Here is a 21243-nt window from a genome sequence, read left to right as displayed (position 1 = left end):
CCGGAGACTGGAACTTTAGGCTTTATTTGAAAGTTGAAGTTGAAGTTGAAGTTTATTTCACATTTATAAAAAGTGTGTACAAACAATATACAAGAAGGAGGCCCCGGAATACAGAAGGACGTCCGAAGAAACATCCGTTGTTCATATACATTACTCATGTGGGGCAACTGGTGGTTCCGAGGGAGAGCCCGGAATATCCAGCAAGTCCGAATTGTGGTGGCCGAAAAAAAGGTCGTGTACTGTATCTATAACATATTTACAGTTTAGAAAGAAAGGTTTCTCGATATATGTTAACAATGCCACTAAATTGTCAAGACGAAAAAACATCACATTTACCGAAACTTTTCCTCGAGAGTCCGGCCTTTCTCAATAAAATTAGTACAGGGTAGCGGCCTCACGTTGGTCGTGACGTTTCGACGAGGAAGCGCTAAATACATAAAGAGTGCCGGGAGCTTTGCCTTTTGATTTCCGGAGATAGCGAGCGGATTTATGGCAACAGCTGCCGCAAGGAAGCGTAGCCTGCCTTGTGATGGACTCCCAAATTTCTATGTTTGTTAAATTACCTGCATGTAAAGCATTGATGTGTTTCGGTGTTGTGCTCCAAAAAATACATCTCTACATTCGTACAAATCAATTGTTCTGCCTTGTTTACAGCTCTTACCTCTTTACTGTGGGAAGTGTGGACCCTTTACATCACCCAAACAAGGAACTGTAATGTTGAGGATCACAATACGAGGGGTGTGTTTGTTGTCAATGGAGACCAGACTCGTCAGAAAGGTGGGTCGCCGTGCCGCATAGATATAACAGATGTCCGATGGTGGAAACTATTCAAGACATTGTGGCGTAGAACATTGCCATGAACACTTTTTTCCCTCAGGCTATATTTTTACTTTTCACACAACTTTGTTATTACTGACCCGCCACCTCTGGTAAACTGGAATTTTTACTTCATTGAACTGCATGCACGGCAGTAGCCACTCAGGAGCGGCGTGTTAAGGTATATTGGGAATCGGTGTTACTTACGTTTAGTTATTAGCGTAGTGGTGGCCGCAACTGAAAGAAAGAATTTGTTAGGTAAAGTATTAGTTATTATACTCCGACAAAGCAGAACTAGGTGAGGGTTGTCGCGAATGCAGAATGATGTTACTTTGTGGGAGTGAAAAGGTTGAGCTGAGGTATTTATGCCCACGTGAATTCCATCTTTTTTTATAAAATACCCAGGCACCGCGTCACACAGCCCTGAAAAAATATAGAACTCATTTTCGAAACTAAAAAAAGCAATGCCTAATGTTCCATTGCACATTTTTATGTGCAGTATGGCAACGCTAGAGAAGAAAAAAATAATATTGTGCGTATTTTTATTTTGTATCCCACTTCAAGTTGCACGATGTCAGCACCGCAAACCACGAAATACTTTTCTCTGTTCGCCCAAGGGTGTCAAGTGGAGCCGTAGATTCTTAATAAAACTTTGCATTACCCGTGCATATTTCAAGGCATTGGGTTGGCTGACTTTCAGCTGTCGTTACGCTTCTTTGGTCGGAACTGCGGATGACGCGTTCAGATTACTGAGAGAGAAAATAATACGTCAACCATTGAAGCGGCTGCTTTCTTTTTTGTTTTCTATTATTGGTGACACTATGTGCCAACCGGTCAATTCTTTTGGTGACCTGTTTTACGTTTTTATTCAAACCGGTTTTTGTGTTTACGCCTAACTTTCTACTGCAATTATTCGCACCCCCTTGATGGGATCATCTAGTGCGAGTCAAACATGGTTCTTATTTTTTGCCTCGTTTACGAGGGGCTAGAAGTTCGGATCTTCGAGCAGCGCAGAAGGAATACGTCTGGTGTTCTAACTGAGAGGGTCTATCGCCTTTCTAAAGGTGCAGTTTATGCCACTGGATAACTGCGTGTCCGTTCATCATTTCGTAGTGGCAGCACAAGGGACACTTAGTCACAGATCATAAAAATGCAGGCAAAATTAACCACATGTAAGTTAAAATCAAGACACTAGCACAAATGCACTAACTATATCCCTAGCCACATAAAAGATCAGGGTAGATGAAAGAGCCGTAATTTGATGGCAATACGTAGTCTGGAAGAAACATGGGAACCGTTTAGCTCATAATTACCAGTGTGACATATAATCAACAGCAACTATAGACCACTAGTTTTTTAAAGGTGCGACACGGTGAACAGGAGTGAAAACAGGTGTCAGTTGGCATGACCAATAAACTATGACCAATACGGCAGAGGGAACAAGAACGCTGCTAAGAGCAGCTAGCTGTCAAAAGCTCTGAAGCACTGCGAAGCCGGGGGTTATAAGTTTCTTAATTGTTCATTGGCAGAAGATTCAAGAAAAATGTAGGGTAGGGTAAACAGTCTCATAACAAATAATGAACCCTGATCTAATGGTAAATTCACAAGTATGCAGATGAAAATGACCTAATATAGAGTTTTAACGCAATAAAAATTATATAGCTCTCCCGCTAGTTTCATCCAATATAACTGGCTTTCAATACGTAAAGGTTGCCTGGTGGACAAATAGCGCACTAAAGCGCAATGAGAAAGCAAGAATACATATTAGCCTAGCGTTCAAAGCAGTATGGGGCAGACTTGAAGACATCAACGTAAATAAAATAAAACCGAGAATTTCTATAACAACAAAAAACGGCTTCCCTTGCACTTTCAGAGTTCTAGCCACGCAAAATAAGAAACTTGTGGATCCGGACGAACAATTTTTAACAATCAACCGTTAAAGACTGGCTCAAACTAAGAACTGCGAAGTTAAAATACAGTTAAAAATATTGCTATAACGGCTACATGTTGGGCGCCATAGAAGCTAAGATGAAAGACGACATTGCTAAAAACTGAAAAATGCCCAAACACTGGTCGAATATATAGATACAGGAATCTAATACCCAGAAAAACCAGGCATCAAAGAAACACAGCCATGCAAAAAAGAGGATAAAAAATCAGATGAACCGAAAAAAACGTATTCTGACAAAAAAACTGAAAATGATGGACATGGTGCAAGAAAAATTAAGTCAAGACAGCGACAAATGGGCATGGGAAATACAGAAGGGGCAAATGTGTAACCTCAAAGAATTTTGGGAATTTAAAGAAGTGGGCCAAATAGAGCTTATGCATCAGTAATTGTTAGCGGAGCAGAAGCACACACCTCTTAAAATGTAAGAGTGTTCTCGCGCACTTTCATAAGGTTCTAAAGAGTATGAGGAAAAGAGCCATATATACACTGATGGCTGCAGTGCCACAGAAGCGCTGCCAAGAAAACTAAAGTTCAATAATTTGACTTCAAAAAACAAAGCCGAAGGTTCTCCAAAACAAAAGTTTGGTCGGACGGAATGCCGATGCAACTACTAAATCTTGCCGAAGTAAAAATTCTCATATCTGATTTTTACGGCGCTTTGTAATGAGATGAAAAAAAGAATATTTCGGATGGTTACCTATAGGATAGAAATAACATGTTAGAAAGAAAATATACCAGATCAACAACTGTTTCTACAGGCGGCAAACAGTACCATCAGCGGTGTATAGATTTTTCAGCAGGCACTGAATTCAGCAATGCCAGCATACTTGTTACGGAAAAACCTTTCTGGCAATTTAAATAAAACTTAAGAGAGAGATTGTGCTTCAAATACACTTGTGCCACAACCGTGAATTTCAATTTATATAGCGGCGGTTTAGTCAATACGGACAGCAAGGCAAGGTAGAGTATTCCAAAGGGGTGCGATGCAATTTGACGTCCACAATCAGAAGACAACAGAATTTTTTGGGTCCCAATGTGAAGATAAAACAACTGACCCCCCATTAAAAGAGCGCAATTTCGAAGCAAAGGTCAACACACATTGAAGAATACAATGCGGATGTGTTTTAGCAATGTACGGAATTTTCTTTCTATGGCAGTTAAAGAGGAAAACAGAAGAGTGCCTGTTACGTTGAATTCAAAACGAATAAACCATAGGCGCACTGATATAGGGGCATAATAAAAAAATTGGCTCCAGTCGATGCTTTTAGGGCGGTTGGAAAGCAAAGCTATGAGCGACCCTCAAAACAATTACACACGCGAGAGTCAGTTGAATTCACACACGTGGCTCTAGAAAGAGTGAAACCAGAGATTCTCCCAGCCGTTACCTAGAATTTGAGGGGGTGGGGTGGCGTCCTGAACGCAGCCGTGTCGGCCACGGCCTGGCTAAAGCGGAGGACGCCGCCCCTATAGCCCAGCCGTGCGCAGGAAGAAAGAAAACGGAGATGAGCCTGTTTTCACGGGTGAGACATCGGAACCAAGTCATCTTGATGTGCGACCTCTGGCTACAACACCGCGCGACACAAGCGCAGAAACCGAAACCATCCGGCATGTGTGGTAACTGATTCCCATTTATACAGATTAAAACTAAAGAGTTTCGTAAGTTTAAGAATTGCGAGGAAGCTGACAGAACTTTTCTAATCGCGTTTTATCACAACCAGTAGTTTCATTCGTCTTTTGTAATACCTGCTGAAACACAACCGAATTGGTGTTCAGAAATTTAGAAAACGCACTACCATTCGTGACAACAGAGCGCAAAAGGTTGCGTTTTCCTTTAGCGCCCAGATGTCAGTATATTGTCTCTAAATTTTGTTTTCCCGCCCTTAAAACCAATCCTTAACGTATCTTTGCCGTACGACCACATAACTCCGTCGGGTCCGGATTACCCAGGAGGTGCTGTCGAACAAGTAATGAAGCCCTGCGAAGGAAGCACGCAATGGGCGCGATGCTGCGCCGAATAGGCCCAGCACCGTCGCTAAAGAAGACGACAAAGGCGACGGAAAGGTGGCGCTGACGCGGCCGCCGTGGGAAGGTTGGGTAAAAGCGTCCTATCACCGCACCATCTACACCGTGCTCCATGAGTGAAAAGCGCCCTCCGCCTCCCCACCCGGGTTGGGACTTTCTTGTCCCGCACGCCACAAAAAGTATTGGCAGGTAGAGGTAGAAAGCTTTGCTTTAAAAGAGGTCCAAACGCACACCATAAAGACAAGTACCCGGGACAAGCGGTCACTTGGTGTACTGTTTTCTTCTATCTTGTGTACTTCCGCGCTTTTTTTCAGTATGGTCAACTGATCGTCCACGTGGCGAGAGGAAGAAGTAGAATGGCGTTTACAGCGATCCGTTTACTCAGTCAAAAGTTCTCTTTCAGTTCGTCATCAGAGAGATAAAAAAATCAGTCAGAAATATTCCTAGCCTTTGGCACAAACATCGGAAAGTGTTTCTACTGAAAATGAAGAGCAAAATCTTGTATGGCTTTACCATTGAATTCAGTGTGTTTATAGTTCGACCAGTCAAGATGAGACAGGCAATAGAATATTTTGTCGCGTGATTAGCCAAAAGAAAGGGCACAGAAACTCCTGATACGCCAAAAAAGAAACGTAAAAAAAGAAAAATATATATAGATATATATTTGTATATAGATATATATATATAAATATATAACCACATATATATTAATATATATATATATATATATATATATATATATATATATATATATATATATATATATATATATAAGGCGTGGCAGTCAAGACAACCTCGGAAAGCAAACGGAAGGATATGATAGGTCATTGAAAGAGATACAGAATTTGGCAAGAAATTTTTATTTCTGTCTTATTTTCAACGAGCCCCTCATTTCCTATTCTGATTCGCTACATGCATAGCGAGGGCCTCCGTTCTGGCAGTCTTGGTGCCATAGGGAGCTTAAGAGGGTTCAACGCTGGTCGACCACTCTCGACATGCCGTAGACGCTCGAGTCATGGTCCGGGGGTTAAAAAGAAGGTCCCCTTCACCCCGAGTAGTCCGAGTGGCGCTGGCTACCACACCCAAGCGCCGGAAACAAAAACACCTGAACATAAATACCCCAGAAAGTCGAGGCTAAACTAGCCCAGCCGGTAGCGTAGTGGTTATCGCACCAGACCGGTATTCTGGAGGTCGTGGGTTCGGATCCCACCTGGCGGGCATTTTTTCTCCACTTTCTTATTTTCCAAATTCTTTATCTTGAGCTACTACATCCTCCCCTTTTCTTTCCGAGGTCTTCTTGATTGCAAGTCTTGTTTCTGTCTTATTTGCAACGAGCCCCTTATTTCCTATTCTGATTCGCTACGTATATATATATATATATATATATATATATAACTGTGGGCGCGTGTTTTTCTTTTTTTCTTTCTCGCTTCAATTAATATAAAAAGAAAAAATATAATTTCACTAACGGTAAAAAATAGTCCAACCATTCCCCTATGCCTTCTTTGGCGTTGTAGACTGCCGGCATTTCTTTCTGTATTTCCTAACGAGCCCCTCATTTCCTAACCATATTATCCTGCGAAAGCTTAGCGAGGGCCTCGGTTCTGGCAGCCTTGATGCCAAGGTAGCATAAGAGGGTTTCCCGCCCGTTACGCGCTTATGACAGGCTGTAGACGTTCGCGTCACGCCCCGGGGGTTGAAAAGAAGGTCCCCTTCTCCCCGTGTAGTCTGAGTGGCGCTGGCTACCACCCTCAAGCGTCAGATACAGTTGTAGTAAATATATATACCCCAGAAAGTGAAGCAGAACACAGTCGCCCAGATAGCCGAATTGGTAAGGCATTCGAGATCTAATCGAAAGGCGTGGGTTCGGTCCCCACTCTGGGCGCGTGTTTTTCTTTCTTTCTTTCTCGCTTCAATTAATATAAAAAGAAAAAATATAATTTCACTATCGGTAAAAAATAGTCCTACCATTCCCCTATGCCTTCTTTGGCGTTGTAGACTGCCGGCATTTCTTTCTGTATTTCCTAACGAGCCCCTCATTTCCTAACCATATATATATATATATATATATATATATATATATATATATACCTCGGTAACAGCAACAGCGGAGGGTTTATTTCGACGTTTCGACTTCGAGACAAGTCTTCTACAGGAATGATAGAAGACTTCCTGTAGAATTCCTGTAGAAGACTTGTCTCGAAGTCGAAACGTCGAAATAAACCCTCCGCTGTTGCTGTTACCGAGGTTTCTTACTTTGTGTTCACCACGGCTTCGGCCCCATCGCCAGTATATATATATATATATATATATATATATATATATATATATATATATATATATATATATATATATATATATATATATATATATATATATATATATATATATATATATATATATATATATATATATATACAGTCTAGTCCACTTATAACGATATCCAAGTGCCAAGAAAATCCCATCGTTATAACCGATAATCGTTATAAGCGGGTCGAGAAAAAAAAAGCCACAAGAGAGATCAAAACATTTTATTAGCATGCAAGTGAGGTAGTGCAACTGCTCGTTTGCAGAAAAGCCATAGTCAGTCAGCTTTGACTGCTTCACGCGAAGCTGACGCACATATTTTTCGAGAGCATCTAATTGCTCCAGGCAATTAGATGCTCGCCGCAGCGCCGCAGGCGAATCGGCCATGGCGTCCGAACGTTCAGTCCGACTCCGCAGTGAAACTGGTGAAACGTTGAACGAGGCAGATGCGGAGAAAAAAAAAAGCACTCAGTTCGGCGCGCAGAAATGACGAGGGAAACTTCCGAGCTGCGAGCAGTGCGAGCCGAACTGGCCGCACCAGCCGAACGTTGGTTCGGCCGGACGCGCGGACGAATCCAAAGCAGTGGCTCCGGGAGGGGAGTCGGGAAGAAATGCTGCTCCTTTTCTCGCCTGCGCAGTCGACTCGTTTTCTGAGGGGTGGATGGGATGCAAGGCGCGTCGCGTGCTGTCGGCGCCGAGTGCCGGCGCCAGCGCCGGCGGCAGCTCGCATTTTCGGCGCGCGCGGTAAGCGGATTCAATCGCTATATCCGATATCGCGGCTCGGGAGCATCGTAATAAGCGGGTTATTTTACCATAGAAAACATACAACATTGGACGGTGCAATCGTTGTCCATCGTTATATCCGATATATTGTTCTGTAGGAGGCGTTTAATTGATGAGCGACGTGGCTACGACACGTACGAACGTGACCGACCAAACCTTCGTTACGACTACCGCCAGAGGGGTTACCCATCTTCGCCACGGCGGTCCTCTCCTCCTGCCACTTCCGAGTCCCCAACCAATTCTCGTGCGTCGCGACGTCGTTCCCCATCACCATTTCGACGATCTGTGTCTCCGCTTCGCCCTGTCGTGCATGACCCCACCCACCTCTCGGAAAACTAAGTCATGCAGTTTTTGGAGGGGAAACTGCATCTATCGGTACATTAGCAACTTCTCCAGAACACCCATCGAACTTGTTGTTAGTATCAGTTGAAGGTAACGATATCGGAGCTTTGGTGGACACTGGAGCAAGTATTTCTATTATTCGAGCTGACTTTTGTAAGAGACTACGAAAGGTAAAAACCCCATACAGTGGCCATTTATTACGTGGTGCTTACGACACGTTTTTCCAACCGTCTGCCTTCTGCACGGTGCGCGTTTCTATCGACGGGCTGTGTAATCACATTCAGTGTGCGGTGATCTCGGAGTGCCCCTATAAGCTTATTCTTGGTTGGGACTTTCTTTCGTCGACCTCCGCTGTTATTTGTTGCCGCACTCCTGCTATAAGCATCACAGACGTTCATAACTCAGCTGTCCCGGAAACAAGTGCGCCTCGTCTGGTGCTACGTACCGATCACGTTGTGCCCGCCCGCCAAGAGCACATTCTTTCAGTTTCCGCTGACAAAATCGTTGATGGCGATGTGCTGGCCATTCCGTGCGGCCGCCTCCTTTCACGAGGTCTTGCAGTAGCAGCTTGTCTGGTATGATTTTCCCGAGGGCGTGCCTTTATCCCTGTGCGTATTACTACCTCCGAAGCGGTTCTGCTCCCGCAAGGCTGTGCGATTGCTTCTGTTTCTGCTGACGACTTGTCCATCCTTCCGTCTGGTACTCTTTCCACAGGTAGTGGGCCTTCCACGACCATTTCCTCTACGTCGTCTCTTGCGGTCACCGTCGGTCCGGACCTTACCCCATCACAGAAATCCTCAGTACTGGAACTTTTACACAAGCACTGTGCCTCGTTCGACACCCATTCAAAGTTCCTTCCTCGCACCCCTGCAGCTACGCTTTGCATCAAAACTGATGGATCAACTATTGTTCACCGCCGCCCGTACCGAGTCTCCCCATCAGAACGGCAAGTAATTGAGGAGAACGTGAACGACATGCTGCAGCGTAATGTTATTCGGCCCTCATCCAGTCCTTGGTCTTCCCCAGTCGTCCTGGTGGAGAAAAAGGATGGTTCCGTGCGTTTTTGTGTAGATTATCGGGCCCTCAACAAAATTACCCAAAATGATGTGTATCCTATGTCCCGGATCGACGACGCCCTGGACTGCCTTCAAGGAGCCGAATACTTTTCGAGCCTTGACTTGCGTTCTGGTTACTGGCAGATACCGATGCACGAGTCCGACAAGGAAAAGATGGCGTTTGCTACTCCCGATGGCCTATATGAATTTAATGTCATGCCGTTCGGCTTGTGCAATGCCCCGGCAAATTTTGAGCGGAAGATGGACTCAGTTTCTCAGAGGAATAAAATGGAAGACCTGTTTCTGCTATCTTGACGACGTGGTTGTCTTTTCCTCGACATTTGCTGAGCATCTCCAACGCTTGGACGAAGTGCTTACGTGCATCTCCAATGCTGAACTACAGCTCAACTGTCGTTTTGCGACCGAAAATATCAAGGTACTCGGCCATGTCGTTAGCAAGGACGGGATACGACCCGACCCCGACGAAATCGCTGCTGTTGTCGGATTCCCGCGTCCATGCCAACAAAAAGATCTGCGCAGTTTTCTCGGGTTGGCCTCGTATTTCCGTCACTTTGTCCGGAACTTTGCCACCATTGCGGCCCCCCTCAACCAGCTCCTACAGTCCGGCGTAGCTTACGTTTGGTCGAATGAGTGCCAACAAGCCTTTGAGGCATTGAAAGCCGCCTTAACGTCTCGCCCGGTACTCTGCCACTTTGATGAAAGCAAGCCCGCTATCCTCCACACAGACGCAAGTGGCCACGGAATCGGCGCTGTTCTCCTTCAAAGTGATGCTCAGCTCCGGGAGAGGGTCGTTTCCTATGCTAGTCGTTCGTTGACACCCGGCGAGAAGAATTACTCCATTACAGAACAGGAATGCCTTGCCATCGTTTGGGCTGTTCAAAAATTCCGGCCTTACCTCCATGGCCGTCACTTTACAGTGGTCACAGATCACCATGCACTATGCTGGTTATCTTCCATGAAAAACTTGTCTGGGCGCCTTGGTCGCTGGGTTCTCCGCCTACAACAATATGATTTTTCCGTGACGTATAAGTCCACAAAGAGGCATACGGACGCAGACGCTCTGTCTCGTTCATTGTCTTCTCCGTCGACTGCTCTCCAGGAAAGCCTCGACCACGATGTCCCTTTGGCACCCATCACTTTCCCTAGCTCTGCTGGACACGGTGACTTGCCCTCGCTACAGCGAGCAGACGCATACTGCCGCCCCATCATGGACTACCTCGGCGGCCGTGTGCCGCCTCCAACCAGCCGTGCACGTCGTCAACTCGCCAAGTTTCAACTCCTTCATGGTGTCCTTTACCGCCAAAATTACCATCCCAATGGCAACAAATGGGTCCCTGTAGTACCTGGTTCACTTCGACGTCGTATCCTCGAAGAATATCACGATGCGGCAACCGATGGGCACCTTGGCGTCGCAAAAACATGCGAGCGGATACGTAGCCGCGACTTTTGGCCTGGCCTTTCTGCAGCTGTGGCCAAGTACGTCCGCTCGTGCGCCTCTTGCCAGCACCGCAAACGTTCGACTACTCCTCCGACCGGGCTACTGCAGCCTCTGCCTTGTCCTTCGGCTCCCTTTGAGACCGTGGGCATCGACTTGTATGGACCGCTACCTGCGACCCAATCTGGGTACCGATGGATAGTTACGGCTGTAGATCATTTGACTAGGTACGCCGAAACTGCGCCTATTCGCTCTGGCACCGCCGCAGAAGTGGCAGACTTCATCCTGCACAACATTATTTTGCGCCATGGAGCTCCACGCGCCCTTCTGAGCGACCGCGGCAGGGTTTTTCTCTGAACCGTTGTTGAAGAGATTCTGCGTGCTTCGAACACGGCCCACAAAACAACGTCCAGCTACCATCCCCAGACGAATGGTCTGACTGAGCGATTTCATCGAACACTGTCGGACATGCTCTCCATGTATATTAGTCCTGATCATCGCAACTGGAACGTTATCCTACCCTTTGTAACCTTCGCTTACAACTCCGCAAAGCAAAAGACTACCGGCTATTCACCGTTCTTTCTCGTCTTTGGCTGCTCCCCATCGATTACTTTTGAATCCAGTTTTTTCTACGCTCCTGTCGCCTCTGATGCACCATCGCATGAGCAGTACGTTTCGCGGCTCGCCCACTGTCGAGACCTCGCGCGACGTCGAACAGAAATTCGTCAGCACGAACGGAAAACCCGCTACGACGTGAAGCATCGCTCTGTGCGGTTCCGTCCCGGGGATGAAGTGTTGCTATGGACACCCGTTCGCGTCCCCGGACTGTGCGAGAAGTTCCTCCACCGTTTTCTTGGCCCATACCAAATCTTAGAAGAGACTTCTCCTGTCAATTATCGCATCACGTCGGTAACTCCGCCGACAGACCGCCGTCGCCGTGGCACTGAAATCGTTCATGTATCCCGCCTGAAGCCATTCAACCACCGTACCACCGACTGACTCGCGGCCAGGAGGCCGCTTCCGCTCGCGGAGGGGAAATTATGTGAGACCCAGTGACTACACTCCCAGTACTTTGGGTTATGTTACCGGCGCTTCTTCGTAATCACTCACTATCATCAGTGCTAGCCCCGATGGGTTCGGCATCATCATCACTTGTAAATAATCATCATCACCGCTTGATCTTCTTCCTTGGCCCGAGCGTTGGAATAAACGGCCACGCAAACCGTCGTCTCTCAATATATATAGAATAGAATAGAAACGTATCTATGGTTAGGAGCAGAAATTGGTTGGGTTAGAAAAAAGGCAGTGCTTTAAACATGTAAACAGTACTGGTTCCCGCTGTCACATTTGAGATTACAGTACGTGGCTTTATATTATTATTGGAATCAAGGCAAGAAATAACAAAGGAATTTGAGTCGTTTTTTTTAACCCCCCAAAAAACTAAAGAGGCAGTGCTGCAATGTATATGAAAGAGGTCATTGTTTAGGAAGCTTGGATGAAAATCTTGTTTCATGAGAGGTTGAGGGCAGTAGAAAAACAGAGGTGGACTTCTAATATATTTAGGTAGCACTAGAGTAAATTTGAGGACACTCTGTGTTCGAAAAACTCTGAACGCGATCTCTAAAAATAGTAACGAAAAGTCATTATGTAGAGAAAATAACGTTGCAGAGGTAAATAGTAGGAAAACTATTTAGAAACACCTTTGAGTATATACAAGTCCGGGAAACGTTACATCAGGGAGGATATTCTTGGGGAACCTAAAGGCAGCGTCTTGCTTCATTGAGGGTAGAAGAGGCTGGTTGAAAACAAAGAGGTTTGATGGAAAGAGTACCAAATATGATCGATCATCCGTGTTCTGCAGAAAAGAATCATACTATAGTTCAAATTGCGGGAACTGCGGTTAAGTTTATTAAAATCCTCACAATATAAATTCCTCACTTACTCTCACAAAGTACATTCCCTAACATACAGCAAGTGCAAATAAAACGCGGTAAAAGAGGGTAAAACAATGTTGCAATGCTGGTGAAAAGAGAGCAGGGAGTTGGTACATGTTTCGAAAACGTTTACCAGTTTTGAACAAAGTTAAATGTCGAGCGGTCGCTAGAGCAGCCGTAAAATTTAACAGCGACATGGAATGCATACATTACATACTTTTCTTATATGATATACGTACTCACACGCTGCCGAACAATGTAAAAGTATTATTAAAGCAATGCTTTTATCATGAAATCAACCTACGCATTTTGCGGGCTGCTTGCAAGCGTATCCGAACACAATGTAGCAAAAATATTGAAGGAAGCCCGAATCTGCAAACAAATGCTACATTTACAGTCTTGAAAAAAAACGCAAATTTAATATTCTAGTTTAAACTTCGCTTAATCATTCTGTCTAAATTTTTACGTAAATTCAGCCTCACCAATATAGCATCCAGCCAAATCTATTTTTGTAGAAGGAAAGCGTAGGACGTGAAACTAAATATTAACACGTCTTTCCTACAGGAAGCCAAGGTAAACTGGAATTTTGACACGAGCGAAAACGCAAACGGCCAAAATCAACAACCAATGACTGTTGAAAGGAAAGAAAAAACACTTCTGCCAGAATTAAAAGGCACAAATAGAAAAAAACTCAGCACCATCATTCCAAACCAAAACTCTCATTTTCCTAAGCTTTTCTCGAACGCAAATGTTTGGTGTACGTTATTGTAGATGGCTCTTCTGGGAAATTTGGAGCCTTTACGTTCATCAATGCCGGTCCGCTCTCCCCCGGAGTGAACCACGCGTGGCCTACCCACCCCACGCCACCATAGAATATGAATTTGCCCAATGAGAACAGGTAACCTCATCAGCGATGTGGCTTGATGCGAGCGACGACGCTGACTTACCCTTATTGGGGTGTGATATAATGCGGCACATGTACACGCGTGCAACCTCCAACTAGAAACGGCGAGGGAGAGCTCCGCCTGTGATTAGAAACTTCAGAGGGCGTTTTAATCTATAATTGTAAGCTTCAGCTGGGTCTCAGTCAACAATTTACTCCTGTCCATTCCTTCGGAGTGAGTACGCACGAAACACTCCAAGGGCACTTTCTTCATCATCATCATTATCATCATTGTGATGATACGCGGGCAGAGTTGGACTTGCCTTAAGGCGCTTGGGCATACGCAACCACCGACTGTACAAGTCAGCTAATACCCGCACTTTTCAGGAGAAACGTAGTGCTGAAAAATGTGTTAAACAGGTTTCAGCTTACTTGTACTTGTGGTAGGAACTGTTTGTGTAGCTGAAAGTGAAAAATATTACAACAATTCATTACAGACATGGGTGGGAACAGGAAAATTATAGAGCAAGAAACATGAGATGGTACTCCTCACGCATAGGGATGTTTGGTTGTGTTTATTCAATGAAGGACTTTCTCTTATATTTAGAGTGTGGGTCATCTATGCAAACATTTTTTCCTAAATCGCTTGTTCATCCACTCGAACTCACTCGGAACTATGACGAGTCCTGCTTCCGAAATATGTTCCGATTTTTACTCGTGTGGACCAAGAGCCCTATGACCGTGGCGAGAACTCTTGTAGGCCACAACCAAGTTGTAAATAAAAAAATATTTAATTTCAATTCCTAAATCGACACCACTGTGTGAAGGTTTTCCCAAAACCCTATTTGAATGGTGGCATGCATAAAGGCTTCCCATTTATCTGGAGAGAGTAATGATGCGCTTCTGAATAAAAAGCATGCGTTTAGCAACAAAAGCACTCAGCAAAGTACAAGTATGAATTAAGAGTGAGATTTGGCAGCCTAGGCGACTTTTTAATGAGTTCTTTCGGCTAACAATCCTGCCTGCGTACTAGTTTCGTCTTTCGTCTCTCGTGCGTCTTAGTCACGAAGCCACTTAGGGGTTAAGGCTGTTGTCGTCTCCGGTCGTCTTCATCGTCGTTACCGTCTTCGAAATCGTCGTCTGATGTACTCACGGTACTAAAACACAGGGAAACTCGTTTACGCTTCGCGCTAGAACGTAACGGGCACTAAAGAACATCGGGACACTCGTTTGTGCCTCACGCTGGAGCGCTTCATAACGGTGTACTAAAAAACACTGAGACACTTGTTTACGCCTTGCGATGGACAGCTTCGTGCTTTGAAGATGAGACGTTTACACTAAAGCTGTATGCCTCTACCTCCGAATGGTTTGATCTCCGTTGGAAAAACGCCAAGGGGCCAATTATAAACTATACACTGCGAGTTTCACCCCTCCCTAGTTTTCACGTTAGTGGAGATGGCCCAAGATGTGTGTGTTTTTTTTCTTTGGCTCAGGTTCTGTTATTTAATTGTTCATTACTCAGAGATATTATGCATGATCACGACAGTACGCGTTTCATTTGAATAACAAGGCAAAACTTGTGAAAAACACTTGTAACAATACTGGCATTATAGGCGCAAAAACGTGTCAGAATGGTGGGCGTTGTAAACACTTCGCAAAAGTTAAAATTTACCATTGTAAAGTCAACACCCCTTTGTGCAGTTTTCGTTTTATTTTACCCCTGTTTTTTGTCGGAAGTTTTATTTTCTTTCAATCGTTGGTACGTAAATTGCTGTTGATGAAGGATTCAAATATCAAAATTCTGAGACTTCTTCACGACTTACTTGCCGTTGGAGTGGTGTTTACCGTAGCTGAAAGCGATAAGTAGCAACTTCAGATCAGAGACCATACTAGTATTTTGAACAAAAACATTTTCCACAATAACTTATAAAAATGGTATTTTCAACATGCGGAACGTACGGTTTGTTTAGGCGGTCACGGGGCGTTCAGTTTCCAGACTTCAAAAGACAACGTGGTTATATGCATTTAAAGTCCTTTTCTTCTCTTGAAATTTCTTTATGTTTTAATATCTCTACAAAACAAGACTACCAAATATTCTGCCGTGCCGCCACACTATTCTTTGTTCACATGAGAACGTTACATCTGCTCGCTATCTTACGATGTAAGTGGCAAATACTGCCCAGACAACACTTTGCTATCTCGCATACTGAAAGATTGTGAAGACATGATTGCTGTCATAAACTTCAAAACCTACAACTGCATCACTCGTATATGCGGTTTTATGCATATATTTAAAATCTGTACTCCTTTTCAATTAATATTTTAAAACTACATCTCCACTTGCGTGGGAAGCACATCCGTTAAAAAACTCTTCTTTGAGTATCAAGGGCAGTTATGTTTATCTTACAAGAACATGCCATGTTGTTTTGAACATGATGAAGTCTCATATTTTGTTAAGTAAATTTGAAATAATTCAGAAAATGTAATTTCACGTATATGGGTAAATAGCTGTTCTGAGGATGCTGGGGTGCAGCAAACCAGAACATGGCATTCCCAAGAAACTTTGGTATAACTTTGGGTCCAAGTAATATTTTCTGCTTTGCCATTCTGATAACACCATTCTGCGCTCATCTGCATCACAAATAATAAACACTTTATTCTATTTCCCCGTTTGAAGGTAAGATCCGGTAAATTTAATAATGTAATTTGTTCAAAATATACGCGTCGTACTTCACTGCAACTGAGAGCGCAATTTCCTAACAAACCCTACACTTTTCGATATTACTTATCTATATACAGTGGAACAAGGTTCGTACGTTTTTCACGGAACCGGGAAAGCAAAACGTAACAACCAGGAAAATGCAGCAGTAAGGAAGCCTTGGAAAATGCACAAAAACAGTGTAGCTCCCACTCGCCACCATGCATATCTGCAACCTTGTACAGCAAACATTAAAAAAACTCGAGAAGGTAGGATTGCCGCTTGTTGCGATAGCTACAAAACACCATACATGGCACCGACCGGTTCCTAGCGATGTCGACTCTCTTAAGCGTTAGCTGCGTTTCTACTGCGTTTATTACGTCAGTCTTTTCCTGAAGAGAAACCGCTTCCCGTATTCGCGACGCCATCAAGGCACGACAAAGTTCGCATATGCAAGTTCAACGGTGTTCTCAAAGCTTAAAGCGTATGATGAAGACGAGAGCGCATTGTATTCATGCGGTGGTGCTTTTATGGCAAATATGAACTTCCGCCATTCCAAAGTGGAACTTCCGTTGTAAGCGCAGTGATTATTGTGATAGCATAGACTAACATAGGGTCATCTAGTGGCGAATAATTACACCCGCATGCGGCTTTATGTGGTTAGTTCTATAGCCAAGCTGAGCGCGTCATCTTCATCACAGTCATTATCATCATCTCTTCATCGATTTCATTTTTTTTAATACATCTGGTGTAGCAAGCTAGGCGCCTTGCCCAAGCTAACCTCACCAGTATCATTAAAGACTATTCTCTCTCTCTCTCTCTGGCCAGGGCTCGTCAAACTTCCAAACGGCGGTCCTCGCAAGTTGCCCGGTGGGGTTCGAAGTGACCAATTGTGACGAATGATCTGGGAACGTACTCTGAGACACGACGTAACATTGAGGATTTAATACATCGGACTCTATGTGAGCTGCAACGAGGCTCGACAAAAACAAGGCAGCAGCTTGGAAAACACCGCACTGAGGAACGTAAGAGCGGTGTTCTACTGTAGTAAGTTCCAAACTCAACAACAAAAAATCCCAATGCTAGTTCTCGCTTCTCTGAAGTTGACGTCTGCGCACCAACGACATCCGAAGGCCTCTCCGATGCCAAAACGAAGCTTGCAAGACCGCTTCATCCTGCGAACTCAATTGGTTCCAAACTCTCGATAGATGCTTCCAATTTCGGTATGAGATGAATATTTAGCAATTCGACATCGAATTTTTCGGTCGCCAAACTGGACACACCATCTCACAATCCGAAATGCGGATAATATGGAGGGAAAGTGTTGAGCACCGTATTAAGGCTTTTACATGGGTGACAATCATCACCATCATCATCAGCCTATCTACGCCCACTGCAGGGCAAAGGCCTCTCCCATTATTTTCCAATTACTTCGGTCCTGTGCCAACTGTGCCAATTTATCCCCGCAAACTTCCTAATCTACTCGCCCCATCTAACTTTCTGCCGCCCCCCGCAACGCTTGCCTTCTATAGGGATCCACTCTGTTACCCTTAATGACCAGCGGTTATCTTGCCTTTGCATTACATGTCCTGCCCACGTCCATTTGTTCTTCTTAATCTCTACTAATATGTCTTTACCCGTGTTTATTTCCTGACCCACTCCGCTCTCTTCTTGTCCCTTAATGTTACACCTATCATATTACGCTCCATTGCCCGCTCAGTCGTTTTCAATTTAAGTTGAACACTCTTAGTGAGCCCCCAAGTTTCTGCTCCGTAGGTGAGTACCGGTGCGATGCAGCGGTCATACACTTTCTTCTTTAGTGATAATGGTAGGCTGCTATTCATTATCTGAGAATATCTGCCATATGCACCCCACCTCATTCTGAGCCTTTTAATTATATCTACCTCATGGTTGGGATCTTGGGTCACTACTTGGCCTAAGTAGATATATTCGCTTACCACTTCCACTGCCTCGCCACCTATCTCAAACCGCTGTGCTGTCCCGAGGTTATTGATCATTACTTTAGTTTTCTGCATATTATTTTCAGGCCCACGGTTCTACTCTGTTCGTCCAGTGCGGAAAGCATGCTTTGCAATATGTCCCCCGAGTTACTTAGCAAGGCAACGTCATCAGCAAATCTGAGGTTACTGAGGTATTCTCCATTAACCCATACACCCACCTGTTCCCAATCGAACGTTCTCAATACTTCTTGTAAACATGCTGTGAATAACATTGGAGAGATTGTGTCTCCTTGTCTGACACCCTTCCTTCTAGCTATTTTACTGCTCTCCTTATGGAGGATGATGGTAGCTGTGGACCCATTGTAGATATCCTTTAGTATTCTTACATAATGCTCATCTACCCCCTGGTTCTGTAATGCCTGAATGACTGCTCGGGTTTCGACCGAGTCATATGCTTTCTCATATTCTATGAAGGCTATATATAGGGGTTCAGTATACTCAGCGCACTTCTCTATCACTTGATTTATCGTGGTAATATGGTCTATTGTTGAATAATCTTTACGGAACCCTCGTTGTTCTTTAGGTTGACTGATATCTAAGGTTGCAGAAATTCTGTTAGCGATTGCCTTGGTAAGTACCTTGTAGACGACTGACAGTAAGCTGATCGGCCTGTAATTTTTCAAGTGCTTCATGTCGCCTTTCTTATGGATTAGGATGACGTTCGCGTTCTTCCAAGATTTCAGTACCATTGCGGTCATTAGGCATTCCATATACAGGTTTGCCAGTTTTTCATGTACAATTTCTCAGCCATCCTTCAAGAGGTCTGCTGTTATCTGATCCCCACCAGGCGCTTTGCCCCCTTTCAATTCTTTCAAAGTTTTCCTTACTTCTTCGGTCGTTACTGGTGGGATGTATATCTCCTCTGAGCTACTGCCTCATTCGGCATTATCCTTGATGTCCTGGCTACTGTACAGATCCCTGTAGAACTCCTCGGCCACTGTGAGTATTTTATCCCTATTTGTGATGACATTGCCTTGCTTATCTTTAAGTGCATACATCTGATTTTTCCCCACGCCAAGACGCCTCTTCAGATTTTTCAGGCTACCTCCGTTCTTTACAGCGTAAAGCTTGCGCTGCCACTGTGTCAACGCATGCGTACGTGCTAGTAAGAAGTAATAATTCGGCGTTTGTACGTGTAACACCGAATTATTCCGAGCCGCTATGTCGGAACCTGAGCGAGTGTTTTAGTCGAGCGTTTCGCCGGTTATTCCGTCGGTATAAGCTACAGTCTACGTTGCTACGTTTTGAATGTAGTGCGAAGAAACTAGCTGTTCGGCTCTTTTGCCAGACGTGTGCCGAGGGTTTTTGCGACTACCCAAATCAGGGCTAACTGACGGCTTGGCGTTATTCTGGAATGCAAGATATGAATCACATGATACAAATACCACTTTATTTAAAAACGTACTCGTGGACGCATCAAACCCAAGTGGCACCTGTTTTCCGCAACTACACACAACGCCTTCAATTAAAAAAGGCGGTATGACTCATACTATCATTGATTGATTGAATGTAGTGGTTAACGCGCCGACGCAACGCAGACGATGAGGCGCGCCGTAGTAGAGAGCTCCGGATTAATTTTGACCACCTGGGAATCTTTAACGTGTGCTGGAATCTCCTACACACGGGTGTTTTTGCTTTCCGCCCCCATCAGAAAAGTGGCCGCCACTGCCGTGGTTCGAACCCGCAACCTTGTTCTCAGCAGCGCAACGCCTTAGCCACTGAGCCACCGCGGCGGGTATACGTTCATTAAACTTCAAGACTCTCAAGAAGTCAATGTAGAAAAACGGACAGTCAAGGCATACGCTTTGAGGCCGAAGCGCGAAGTTAACACGCGATGGATTGCCTTCTTCGTGGTCGCTGGGGCCCAGGTAGGCGCTTTATCTGTTGTGATTCAGTTTTCCGTCTACCCTGACGCCTCTCAAACTTTCCTCTACCAAACCATCCGCACCAGTCGGGGACGCTGGGGCCAAGGTTGGCGTTTTGTGTACTCTGATGCAGTGTCCCGTGTACCCTGGAGCCTGTTTAACATGCCTCCATCAAACCATCCGCACGTTGAGATCTCTACAAGCGGAGCTCACAGCCATCCGGAATGGCCTCCAGGAACTAACGCCGGCCTTACGGCAAGCCCCAGTTGGTTCCATCCTGCATATTTATACAGACTTCACGGCAGCGGAACGGGATTAGGCCGAGTATCTAACAATATTAGTATTTCAAGGGACATCCACAGACTACTAGACATGTATCCTTGGCCTCTCCGGCTGTTGTGCGTTCGGCGGAATACGTTCCCCGCTCCCACTGCAGCATATAGAGATTGTCACGCTGCGCCTATTCCTCGGCCGCTGCCAAGGTAACAACCGGTTTAATAGAAAACTTTCTCCGACGGAAAAACGACCTGAGCCACGCCGCCCGTGCTCTCATCCTAACGGGGCATGGTAGCGTGGCCATCACGCTACCATGCCCCGTTCGGCCCCACCTGCCCCTTCAGCACAGCTCCTGCCGAATAAGCTGATGTGGATCATCTAATATGGACGTGTCCTTCACTGAAATCAGTTAGAAAGAGGCACCTGAGGGACACAAACCTCCACTCTGGAAGACCCCTGACCTCCAGCGGTAGCTCTGGGCCACCGCTGCTTCCTTCTCGCTTTCCTACGAGAAACTGGTGCCCATCTCTTGGTTGAAATAGTTTATTTTTGTGCCAACGGGCGTTCTATAGCCAATAAAAATAATGCCTTCTGTCGGTAGTAATGGCAGCACTCGCTTTTTGCGATTTACGAGGCCAAATAACAAATTCGTTCTCTCCGAAGCAAGCCGTTAGAGATTATGTTGCGCACACTGCAAATACCCGGTGCGGGGTTGAATCGTTGTTAGTAAAAAATAATTTCGAATCGTCGCGCTCCTTATTGTAAAGTTGAAAAAGAAGGATGCAGGAGCCGACTTGCGTAAATTCAACTAAGCGTATGGTGCAGGCCCATTTC

General features: G+C 45.0%; 1 protein-coding gene across 1 annotated transcript in view; it reads right to left on the bottom strand.

Moving 5' to 3' along the window:
* LOC144139565 (uncharacterized) overlaps nucleotides 1-21243 on the bottom strand; it is a 58158-nt gene that overhangs the window by 21166 nt on the left and 15749 nt on the right. Inside the window, exons 5-7 of the mRNA XM_077671864.1 lie at nucleotides 15373-15399; nucleotides 13982-14011; nucleotides 1024-1053 (exon numbers count right to left, since the gene is read on the bottom strand). Coding sequence (XP_077527990.1) covers nucleotides 1024-1053; nucleotides 13982-14011; nucleotides 15373-15399 — 87 coding nt within the window. The remainder of the gene's footprint in view (nucleotides 1-1023; nucleotides 1054-13981; nucleotides 14012-15372; nucleotides 15400-21243) is intronic.

Source organism: Haemaphysalis longicornis, unplaced genomic scaffold (assembly GCF_048455015.1).
Source record: "Haemaphysalis longicornis isolate Haplotype H1 unplaced genomic scaffold, Haemaphysalis longicornis Haplotype H1 scaffold_5, whole genome shotgun sequence".
Classification (NCBI taxonomy): domain Eukaryota; kingdom Metazoa; phylum Arthropoda; class Arachnida; order Ixodida; family Ixodidae; genus Haemaphysalis; species Haemaphysalis longicornis.
This window is presented reverse-complemented; position numbering and strand designations above follow the sequence as displayed.